Genomic DNA, 12,479 nt, shown 5'->3' on the forward strand with positions numbered 1-12,479 from the left:
TTTATAGAGAGCTTTTAAAGCATTAACATTGAAAGCTTCTGATTCACTGTGTCAGTGAGTGTCTTGGTTATTGTTTCTGAAGGAAAAGGGAGGACCAGGATTAAGGATGGATGCAGGTACTGTGGTAGGGGCAGATGGAGCTGTATACCTGGTACATGGAGACTGGAGTGGGGAGTGGGGCACACGCTCCTGCCCTGGCCCTGATATAGGATTCTGGAGCCAGGGAGAGAGGGAGAGAGTAAGGGCCAAGGTTGGATCTCTACCATGGTTCATGTGCTGGTCTGAGCTCCAATCCAGGTACAAAACCAATCCAGTTTAAGCCCTGGTTCCTGGTCATAGTCCAGTCACAGCGACAAATTGCTGTTATTGTCTTTAATCGATCCTAGTGCCACAAAAAGCTATGTTTTACCAACAAAAGTATGGTAAAAATAAGTTTGATCCTACCTCTAATGCAATAGCTATAAAGGCATGCATTATTTTACAAATGAACATTTAACATCTCTCTAAGGGCTTCCCATTATAAAACTAAAATCATATCAGCCTGTTTCAAATGGTGTCATGTATTACATTAGAGAAATGAAGAAGTGGTTCCTACTAATCTTGTCAGTGGGCAGATAAATTGATTCCCCCATCATGAAAGATGGCATCCTCCTCGCTCTGTTATCAAACCCAGAACCTTGTGTCGCAGCTGCTATCAGAAAGATATCTGGACGACAATGTCATAAGTCCATGAGCCCACGCTCCAGACCATTTAGAACATGAATCCATTATCAAGCTCTGCCGTTTGAATATTTCTATATCTAATGATTCTATCTGTGAGCTTTATCATGAACAGTGTTGTTTATGGAATCCTACAATATTGCTAAAGTGGTATTTGATGGAGGTTATCTGAATGGTCAGATAAAGAACTCAGATGATGCTGTAGTTGATGATGAGCCTTACCCTGGTACTGAACGTTCTGAAAGGGCTTCTCAGATGGTTGTTAGGGGTAACAGATGACATGTTGAAGCCATGACCACAGGTTCCGGGGGACAGGTTGAGGTTTTCCCCTCGGTAGATTATGTGTTTATTATTGTCCTGGTACAACGACGGCTCAAGGATGAAGGTCTTATTTTCAAGAGAGATGAAACCCCTGGAAGAGAAGGGAAGACAAGGTAATGCTGTTCAACAGATCTGGCATAAGGCATTGACTGTGTGGACAGGGCAGTATGTGATCTGATTCCATAATACAAAAGCTATATGGAAAACAAGTCAATGATTAAGGTATTTCTCTATGATAAGGATCTGGTTCTTCAATCTGGTGTTAGCAAATACAAATAAAAAGTCTGGCATGAATCACATATCAGGGCTAGTTTCAAGAGGACAAATCCATTGCAGATGGTGTGTTTTAAATCCCAAGTAATTTCTCAATTCCACATGTTTACTTTCCTGGCTGTGAGCAGTGCGGGTGGGTCGATTTACTGGACCTTTTACACAACGACTTCATTAATATTGTTTTAGACATAAAAAACATCTTACCAGTTTTGATTGAATATGGTGTAACCCACAATGTTCCATGGTTTCTTGCGATATGTATAGGCTGTGGGCTCTGCCCCAGTCACACCCTAGCCACACCCATAGTCACTTTCTAGGGTGTGTTCAGTTCGCTCCAAAATTTGCTACGTTACTTGACAGTTTGTACTGAATGACACATTTCCCCAACACAGTGTGCACCGTTCTTCAACAGCCTTTGAGGTAGGTTTGCTCCTGTTTGGTGGGTGTGGCGAGTTGTAGACTGATCAATATGGGTGTGACCATCTGAAATCGCAAAACTCATGCAGCAAACTATGTGGTAACTGTCATCTGGGCTGCAATAATCACAACTTTTTCAACTGGTCGTTCAGTACAGTACAGTTTCCATTGAGTTTAATGTTGCACACCATTCTGTCGTATTGAACGCAACCCTGGTTTGAGTGTGTCTGGAAGGGGGAAGCCATCTTGATTATTGACTGCATTTGTGGTCAGAAATGTTTGTAACTAGGAAACTGTTTATAGTTGAAAGGCCTTTCTCAAAGTCTTGTAAGGGATAGTGTATTGATCATCAAGAGAAGTTTCCTTTTTGTGGACTATTGACATTCAAGGACCAAAGAGTGGAAGGCTATTTCTAAGGCCTACTGATATATTTGGGTTTCTTCTCTCTGTACTACCTTTCATTTGGATTAATACACAGCCTAACAACTGAACTGGTCAAATTAATCTTTATTTCCTTTCTTGCGGCTGGATTATTTAGATTTTTGCTTATTTTTGTATTTCTCGCTGGATTTTGGGACTGAACTAATGGCTCTTAGTGCAATAACTCAGTCAATGTAAATGGACCCACTGATTTACAGTAGATTCAACTCCCCGAAAAGGCTCTTAGGCCAACCAAAACTCGGAAACAATTTGTTTTGCCATCGAAGCCAAGCCACATATTGCTCGTCAAACATCTGTCTGCCTCAAGGATTTTGTCACGAGGTACAAGAAAAAACAAAAAAAAGCATTACCAGTAAAACTCCATTGGGGTGGACTCTTCAGCTACAGCATTACTTCTAGTTCAGGTCAACATTTTATCACAATGTATTACCGCTAAATGTTCCTTGTCATTAGCTTGTATTGCGTTGTTAAAAGGATAATGGCATATTAAACGTTTTCTCGTCACATAATGCATCTGTAGTTTTGGGGTAATTAAACAGGAGATGAGCGTACATCAGCAGGCTTTCTGTTGCTGTTTACACTCAGTCAGGCAGCTTTATTACTTCCAGGTGGCCATTAGGCACAGACACATGCCCAGAGGAGAGTGGAGGAGAGTACAGATAATCACTGGGTGGCCCAGACCAAGACCATGTTCTCTGTCTAGGGATCTCTTATAGGCTCTGGTGGATTATTCTATACTCTTGGGTAAGTGGACACTCATACCTGCTTGTTGACAGAGCTTTGAGGGCCAGTTACGCAGCATGTCTGACTGAGGGTGCTGGGATCTTATAGAGTGAAGTGTTACTTACCGGAGGCCAGAGCAGGTACTGAGAGTGACGTCAGAATTAGTGTGGCCCTCCACTTCTCCATGGTAGTAGCAGTTCTTCTGAAAAACACCATGACACTCAAATCAGATTTGAACCGTGTCAGGACGTTCTTCAATATACTATAGTATAGGGTAAATCCATTTGAATTCAATCACTTTTTGACAGCACCGATTCTTATTTGAATGAAACGTTCCATAAATATTTTTTGCCCATATTTTTTGTGCTCAGAAAGTGACTTTTTGGACCAGAATGCTAAAACATTCAAGAGATAAAGGTACTCAAAGTTGACCTATTTTGTATACCCCACCATACCATGAGACATCCTGGCTCTTGATCAAGACTCTTAGTTCCATTACATTACACATAAGAGTAATTGGACGAAGGCGTCTTATGTATGGGGGAGTTTTGTTAAGAGCCCCCACGCTCAGTCTGAACATTAACACGCATCGCTTGCGATACGGTTCTGGAAGCATAAGGACCTTATTTTTCATATCGCCGAGAAATTACTTTCAAGAAACAAAAGGTTACATTGATACATACTTTTATAGGGTTAGGGTTAGTGTTCCCATGTTACAGTGAGTGTTTACAGAAGACAGACGGATAATTAGCTGTCTAGCATGCTCCGAACACCTGTGTGGTATTTGGTATTTTATTAGGATCCCCATTAGCTGTTGTGAAAGCAGCAGCTACTCTTCCTGGGGTCCACACAAAACATGAAACATGACATAATACAGAACATTAATAGACAAGAACAGCTCAAGGACAGAACTACATACAATGGCTTACGGAAACTATTCAGACCCCTTGACCTTTTCCACATTTTGTTACGTTACAGCCTTATTCTAAAATTGATTAAATAAAACATGTTCCTCAGCAATCTACACACAATACCCCATAATGACAAAATGAAAACATGTTTTTAGAAATTAGAAAAACAGAAATACCTTATTTACATAAGTATTCAGACCCTTGGCTATGAGACTCGAAATTGAGCTCAGGTGCATCCTGTTTCCATTGATCATCCTTGAGATGTTTCTACAACTTGATTGGAGTCCACCTGTGGTAAATTCAATTGATTGGACATGATTTGGAAAGGCACACACCTATCTATATCAGGTCCCACAGTTGACGGTGCATGTCAGAGCAAAAACCAAGCCATGAGGTCGTAGAGCTCCGAGACAGGATTGTGTCGAGGCACAGATCTGGGGAAGGGTACCAAAAAATTGTCACTCTGACAGAGCTCTAGAGTTCCTCTGTGGAGATGGGAGAACCTTCCAGAAGGACAACCATCTCTGCAGCACTCCTCCTCAGTAAAAGGCATGACAGCCCGCTTGGAGTTTGCCAAAAGGTACCAAAAGACTCTCAGACCATGAGAAACAAGATTCTCTGGTCTGATGAAACCAAGATTGAACTCTTTGGCCTGAATGCCAAGCATCACGTCTGGATGAAACCTGGCACCATCCCTACGGTGAAGAATGCTGGTGGCAGCATCATGCTGTGGGGATGTTTTTCAGCGGCAGGGACTGGGAAACTAGTCAGTATCGAGGCATAGATGAACAGAGCAAAGTACAGAGATCCTTGATGAAAACCTGCTCCAGTCTCTGAATGTCCTTGTGGCCAGACTTCAACAAAGTACTGAGTAAAGGGTCTGAATACTTATGTAAATGTATATTTCTACCTATGAAGATATCATATAAGGTCCTTGGACCTTAAGGAGTAATGGTAGCCTCCTTAAGAGTACATCTTGGGCTAGAGACATCCATGTGTTCATCACTGGCAAAGATCAACGGTGGAGATTTATATATTTGAAAAGTTTACAAACAGGGTTGTCAAACCTTTTTAAATAAAACTTTTTTTATTTTGAATAAAACATATGTAATTTTTAAAACTTAAACAGAACTAGATAATAATTTGTGCCAGGTGTGATATCCCTCCTAAACAGCTGGGGTTAATGTTCCTATCCACCCTGTAAGGTCAGTAGGCTGGTCTTCTTTCATCGGTATATACTGTATATACCTTATGAATTTTGTACTGCCAATTTGTTGTCTACTGTATTTAAACACCACTTTATACGTGTACATGATACTGCAACAACATTTCAATACGGGAACAATAAAGTCAGTAAAGTAAAATAAAGTAAATGTCAATGATTTAAAAACACCTTTCTTTTTTCTTCTCTTCATATTCACATATGTTGTAGCTAAGACCCTATTTTACATCATCGGTTGAGACACAACATGCTCATGAATACAGTGTGGTTGTCATGTTTTGGCTGATAAATGTATTAAAATGGGAATACAATTGACATTTCTACTTTCAAAAGGTACCACACATGGTTGGAGGTCCACACATCAGAGAATGTTTACTTGAATGGAATCTTAATTTGATCACTCTTTTGTTGCTGAGAATTTTCCTGCATAGCAGCAGGCTTCTAAAGTTGGTCATTTCCACTTTTAAATTTGACTTGATTTGCCCTAACGAAAATGTCAGTTTATTATAATCCACATAATAATTCACATTTCCTGTTGCTACAGGATTATTTTCTTGCTGTAGCAATCGGGCTCAAATAAAGATCCTACATCTGTATTGAAATCATAGAAATATAGATAATAGAATAGACAAGACCATTGAAGTTGACATTCAACGGTGTGTGAACTGGTGGCCATCATTGTGGTAGTAATTAGAAGTTAAAATGTCTATTCAATTTAAATGTCAATGGTGTACCAGCTAAATTGCAGTGGTCTGAAGGGATAGGTCCATTCTATGAATTATATTTCTATGATTGAAATGACACCCACCCTATATTCAAGAGCATGTTGTGTCTCAAACGATGCAGGCACAACACAAAAACCTCAGATGATGTAAAATAGGGTCTAAGCTAAATCTGAGTTTACACGTTTTTAGATAATTGACGTTATCCCTGGGGATACTGGTCGGGTGAGGTTGTGTTTCTCTAGCAGGAGGTAAGCTTCTTATATGGTGTCGAGTAAAGCTTAAACCATGTATTTAGATTGTAGGTAGGTATTGTAGTTAGGTATTGTAGGTAGTTTATCTAGGTAGTTATTGTAGGTTATTGTAGGTAATTATTGTAGGTAAGTATTGTATTCGGCTGAGCCCGGTGAAGCACGAGGCTAGCTAACCCACTACCTGGACCAATAAAGCTAGCTAGCTAGCGGGTAGCTACTGGTAACTATTAGCAACTGTGGATAGTTGTTTCCAATGTTATTTCACGCTTAAGAGTACCTGTAATTATGCCAGCTAGGTACCTACCATTCAGCTGTTTTTCTAACCTCATTATCTGAAGCGTTAACGTTAGGTAGTTAGTAGCTACTGTACTCGAAATGTAACTAGCTTGTTGCTACCTGGATAGCTAACTAAACAATAGCTGGAACGACCTAGCTGTAATATTTGGAGACGCTTTCTCTCCGTTGGGACAGACGCGAACTGGCTGAATCGATTCAGTGGCTAGCTTTGCACTTAACTGGCTAACAGTAGCTACTAAGGGTAAGTTATAACATACATTTATTTTTGTTTTGTTTTTACATACTGGTAACCAGAGTCGTTCAAGGGAATTCGGGACATGGGTGACTATTTAATGTTAGCTTGGCTCTCTGTGTGTTCCCTGCCGTGGGAGGAGGGGTTAGTTTGTTGGCAGAGAGCAATGGCTAGCTAGTATGCTAACTATTCTAGCTAACTAACTGGCTGAATAAGTTGACGACGTACTCACTCAAACTGTCAAAACTAACCCAAACCTTTACACAACGTTAGACACGGACAAGAATGATCTGTTTGGCGTGTTAACACACTGGTGGTTTGTTGTAACCGAGTATTGGTGCTAAACCGTGTTATTGGAGGCTGGCATGCTAGTTGGCTATGGCGTCATAGGATTCGGTGTCCTGGACGGTTTTCACGGAAGAATACTGTACCAAGTTAGCTAGCTGAATAAACTAAGTTAGAGTCTATTCCTAGAAAACATTGAACCGCTGTAGTTTACAACAATTATAATTTCTAAAGTGGAAGTTGGGAGAGTTATATTTGAGTGTTTCAGTAAAACATGAGGGAGGCCCCGCTCTCGCTTTCCCAGATGTTTAGTTCATTTCATTCCGATCTCCTTTGCATTATTGTAGCCTTTTTCTGTAGCCTGTCAACTATGTGTCTGTCTATCCCTGTTCTCTCCTCTCTGCACAGGCCATACAAACGCTTCACACCGCGTGGCTGCTGCCACTCTAATCTGGTGGTCCCTGCTCGCACGACCCACGTGGAGTTCCAGGTCTCTGGCAGCCTCTGGAACTGCCGTTCTGCGGCCAACAAGGCAGAGTTTATCTTAGCCTATGCTACCCTCCAGTCCCTCGACTTCTTGGCGCTGATGGAAACATGGTTTACCACAGAAAACACTGCTACTCCTACTGCTCTTTCCTCGTCTGACCATGTGTTCTCGCATACCCCGAGAGCTTCTGGTCAGTGCGGCGGTGGCACAGGAATCCTCATCTCTCCCAAGTGGACATTCTCTCTTTTTCCCCTGACCCATCTGTCTATCTCCTCATTTGAATTCCATGCTGTTACTTTCAGTAGCCCATTCAAGCTTAACATCCTTGTCATTTATCGCCCTCCAGGTTCCCTTGGAGAGTACATCAATGAGGACGCCTTGATAAGTTCCTTTCCTGAGGATGGCTCACCCCTCACAGTTCTGGGTGACTTTAACCTCCCTACGTCTGCCTTTGACTCATTTCTCTCTGCCTCCTTCTTTCCACTCCTTTCCTCTTTTGACCTCACCCTCTCACCGTCCCCCCCTACTCACAAGGCAGGCAATACGCTTGACCTCATCTTTACTAGATGCTGTTCTTCTACTAATCTCACTGCAACTCCCCTCCAAGTCTCCGACCACTACTTTGTATCCTTTTCTCTCTCGCTCTCCTCCAACACTACTCACTCTGCCCCTACTCAGATGGTAATGTGCCGTCGCAACCTTCGCTCTCTCTCTCTCCCGCTACTCTCTCCTCTTCCATCATATAATCTCTTCCCTCTGCTAAATCCTTCTCCCTCCGATCTCCTGATTCTGCATCCTCAACCCTCCTCTCCTCCCTTTCTGCATCCCGACCGGCTCTGTCCTCCCCTCCTGCTCCGTGGCTTGACGACTCATTGCGAGCTCACAGAAGAGGGCTCCGGGCAGCCGAGGGGAAATGGAGGAAAACTAGACTCCCTGCGGACCTGTTATCTTTTCACTCCCTCCTCTCTACATTCTCTTCCTCTGTTTCCGCTGCTAAAGCCACTTTCTACCACTCTAAATTTCAAGCCTCTGCCTCTAACCCCAGGAAGCTCTTTGCCACCTTCTCCTCCCTGCTGAATCCTCCTCCTCCTCCCTCCTCCCTCTCTGTGGATGACTTCGTCAACCATTTTGAAAAGAAGGTTGACGACATCCGATTCTAATTTATTAAGTCAAATGACACCACTGGTCCTGCTCACACTGCCCTACCCTATGCTTTGACTTCTTTCTCCCCTCTCTCTCCAGATGAAATCTTGCGACTTGTGACGGCCGGCCGCCCAACAACCTGCCCGCTTGACCCTATCCCCTCCTCTCTTCTCCAGACCATTTCCGGAGACCTTCTCCCTTACCTCACCTCGCTCATCAACTCATCATTGACCGCTGGCCATGTCCCTTCCGTCTTCAAGAGAGCAAGAGTTGCACCCCTCCTCAAAAAACCTACACTCCATCCCTCCGATGTCAACAACTACAGACCAGTATCCCTTCTTTCTTTTCTCTCCAAAACTCTTGAGTGTGCCGTCTCTAGCCAACTCTCCTGCTATCTCTCTCAGAATTACCTTCTTGATCCAAACCAGTCAGGTTTCAAGACTGGTCATTCAACTGAGACTGCTCTTCTCTGTGTCACGGAGACTCTCCGCACTGCTAAAGCTAACTCTCTCCTCTGCTCTTATCCTTCTTAGACCTATCCGCTGCCTTTGATACTGTGAACCATCAGATCCTCCTCTCCACCGTCTCTGAGTTGGGCATCTCCGGTGCTGCTCACTCTTGGATTGCGTCCTACATGACAGGTCGCGCCAACCAGGTGGCGTGGCGAGAATCTGTCTCCGTACCACGTGCTCTTACCACTGGTGTTCCCCTGGTCTCAGTTCTAGGCCCTCTCCTATTCTCTCTATACACCAAGTCACTTGGCTCTGTCATATCCTCACATGGTCTCTCCTATCATTGCTACGCAGATGACACACAATTAATTTTCTCCTTTCCCCCTTCTGATAACCAGGTGGTGAATCGCATCTCTGCATGTCTGGCAGACATATCAGTGTGGATGTCGGATCACCACCTCAAGCCGAACCTCGGAAAGACGGAGCTGCTATTCCTCCCGGGGAAGGACTGTCCGCTCCATGATCTCGCCATCACGGTTGACAACTCCATTGTGTCCTCCTACCAGAGTGCAAAGAACCTTGGCGTGACCCTGGACAACACACTGTCGTTCTCCGCTAACATCAAAGCGGTGACCTGATCCTGCAGGTTCATGCTCTACAACATTCGCAGAGTACGACCCTACCTTACACAGAAAGCGGCACAGGTCCTAATCCAGGCACTTGTCATCTCCCGTCTGGATTACTGCAACTCGCTGTTGGCTGGGCTCCCTGCCTGTGCCATTAAACCCCTACAACTCATCCAGAACGTTGCAGCCCGTCTGGTGCTCAACCTTCCCAAGTTCTCTCATGTCACCCCGCTCCTCCGCACACTCCACTGGCTTCCAGTTGAGGCTCGCATCTACTACAAGACCATAGTGCTTGCCTACGGAGCTGTGAGAGGAACGGCACCTCCTTACCTTCAGGCTCTGATCAGACCCTACACCCAAACGAGGGCACTACGTTCATCCACCTCTGGCCTGCTAGCTCCCCTACCTCTACAGAAGCACAGTTCCCGCTCAACCCAGTCAAAGCTATTCGCTGCTCTAGCACCCCAATGGTGGAACAAGCTCCCCCACGACGCCAGGACAGCGGAGTCACTGACCACCTTCCGGAGACACTTGAAACCCTACCTCTTTAAGGAATACCTGGAATAGTGTAAAGTAATCCTTCTTCCCCCATCCCACATCAAAAAAATAATAGAAAAAGGTGGTTGTCCCACTGGCTATCATAAGTTGAATGCACCAATTTGTAAGTTGCTCTGGATAAGAGCATCTGCTAAATGATGTAAATGTAAATGTTAAAGGTAAGAAAATGACAATTTGTATTCAATTTTTTGATGTTGTTGAAATTATGAAATAGTTTGACAAAGCTGTTTGTAAGCTTTTAAATTATATAAACTAAATCGTTAATCTTTTCCAGTGATGAAGACATGGATGTTTCATGGTATGGTACGCAAAATGGGTCAACTTTGAACACCTTCATCTCCTGAATGTTTTGACATTCAGGTCCAAAATGTCACTTTCTGACCACTTCTTCCATGGGCAAACATGTATGGAATGTCTTGTTTAAATCAAAAGGGATGCTGTCAAAAAGTGATTGAATTCAAATGGATTTACCCTATACTTATCTTTGGTTTCACCCATGGTCAACCATGGAAAGGAGAAGTGGAAAGGAAGCCATCTAAGTGTACAGAGACATAATGTAGCTACTGTCTGTCTGAGACAGTATGATGAGGAGGAAGTGTCTGGTTTGGAGTGAAAACAAACCTCTGTATTATGGCTGACAGGCTTCTTTCAAGTCTACACTAATCCCTCCAAGACCAACTGATTTGTTAGCCAAAAGTCAGTTCGAAAAATAATGAATGTCAATACTGAACTGTGAGGAAATACTTGAGGCTGGCATTTTCCGTAGCCTGTTCATACTTTTACACAATCACTTCAGCTGTGTTGACTTGACTCCAAAAGAGACTCCCTTACTTCTCTGAAAGGAATGAGACTCTTTATGTGAAACTATTTTAAAAAGCATTGCTATGAATATATAATATACATTGCTGAGTCACCAGCTAGACTTAATGGCCTTCACTTCCATTACATTAAACATGAATGGTGCCATAGACATACACTACCGGTCAAAAGTTTTAGAACACCTACTCATTCAAGGTTTTTCTTTATTTTTACTATTTTCTACATTGTAGGGCTCTCCAGAGGGTGGTGCGGTCTGCCCAACGCATCACCGGGGGCAAACTACCAGCCCTCCGGGACACCTACAGCACCCGATTTCACAGGAAGGCCAAAAAGATCATCAAGGACAACAACCACCCGAGCCACTGCCTGTTCACCCCGCTATCATCCAGAAGGCGAGGTCACTACAGGTGCATCAAAGCTGGGACCGAGAGACAGAAAACAGCTTCTATATCAAGGCCATCAGACTGTTAAATAAACTTCACTAGCACATTAGAGGCTGCTGCCTATATAGATAGATTAGAAATCACTGGCCACTTTAATAAATGGAACACTAGTCACTTTAATAATAATAATCTTGCATTACTCATCTCATATGTATATACTGTATTCTATACTATTCTACTGTATCTTAGTCAATGCCGCTCTGACATTGCTCGTCCATGTATTTATATAAATATTCTTAATTCCATTGTTTTACTTAGATTTGTGTGTATTGGGTATACAGTGGGGAGAACAAGTATTTGATACACTGCCGATTTTGCAGGTTTTCCTACTTACAAAGCATGTAGAGGTCTGTAATTTTTATCATAGGTACACTTCAACTGTGAGAGACGTAATCTAAAACAAAAATCCAGAAAATCACATTGTATGATTTTTAAGTAATTAATTTGCATTTTATTGCTTGACATAAGTATTTGATCACCTACCAACCAGTAAGAATTCCGGCTCTCACAGACCTGTTAGTTTTTCTTTAAGAAGCCCTCCTGTTCTCCACTCATTACCTGTATTAACTGCACCTGTTTGAACTCGTTACCTGTATAAAACACACCTGTCCACACACTCAATCAAACAGACTCCAACCTCTCCACAATGGCCAAGACCAGAGAGCTGTGTAAGGACATCAGGGATAAAATTGTAGACCTGCACAAGGCTGGGATGGGCTACAGGACAATAGGCAAGCAGCTTGGTGAGAAGGCAACAACTGTTGATGCAATTATTAGAAAATGGAAGAAGTTCAAGATGACGGTCAAACACCCTCGGTCTGGGGCTCCATGCAAGATTTCACCTCGTGGGGCATCAATGACCATGAGGAAGGTGAGGGATCAGCCCAGAACTACACGGCAGGACCTGGTCAATGACCTTTAGAGAGCTGGGACCACAGTCTCAAAGAAAACCATTAGTAACACACTACGCCGTCATGGATTAAAATCCTGCAGCGCACGCAAGGTCCCCCTGCTCAAGCCAGCGCATGTCCAGGCCCGTCTGAAGTTTGCCAATGACCATCTGGATGATCCAGAGGAGGAATGGGAGAAGGTCATGTGGTCTGATGAGACAAAAATAGAGCTTTTTGGTCTAA

General features: G+C 43.2%; 1 protein-coding gene across 2 annotated transcripts in view; it reads right to left on the reverse strand.

Annotated features, from left to right (window-relative positions):
- Window positions 1-12,479, reverse strand: part of LOC121553573 (disintegrin and metalloproteinase domain-containing protein 12) — a 129,179-nt gene that overhangs the window by 50,115 nt on the left and 66,585 nt on the right. For both annotated transcript variants that reach the window (XM_041866800.2, XM_041866799.2), the window contains exons 5-6: window positions 3,021-3,097; window positions 943-1,132 (exon numbers count right to left, since the gene is read on the reverse strand). In XM_041866800.2, the coding sequence (XP_041722734.1) occupies window positions 943-1,132; window positions 3,021-3,097 (267 nt within the window). The remainder of the gene's footprint in view (window positions 1-942; window positions 1,133-3,020; window positions 3,098-12,479) is intronic.

The sequence above is a fragment of the Coregonus clupeaformis genome, chromosome 37, assembly GCF_020615455.1.
Source record: "Coregonus clupeaformis isolate EN_2021a chromosome 37, ASM2061545v1, whole genome shotgun sequence".
Lineage (NCBI taxonomy): Eukaryota > Metazoa > Chordata > Actinopteri > Salmoniformes > Salmonidae > Coregonus > Coregonus clupeaformis.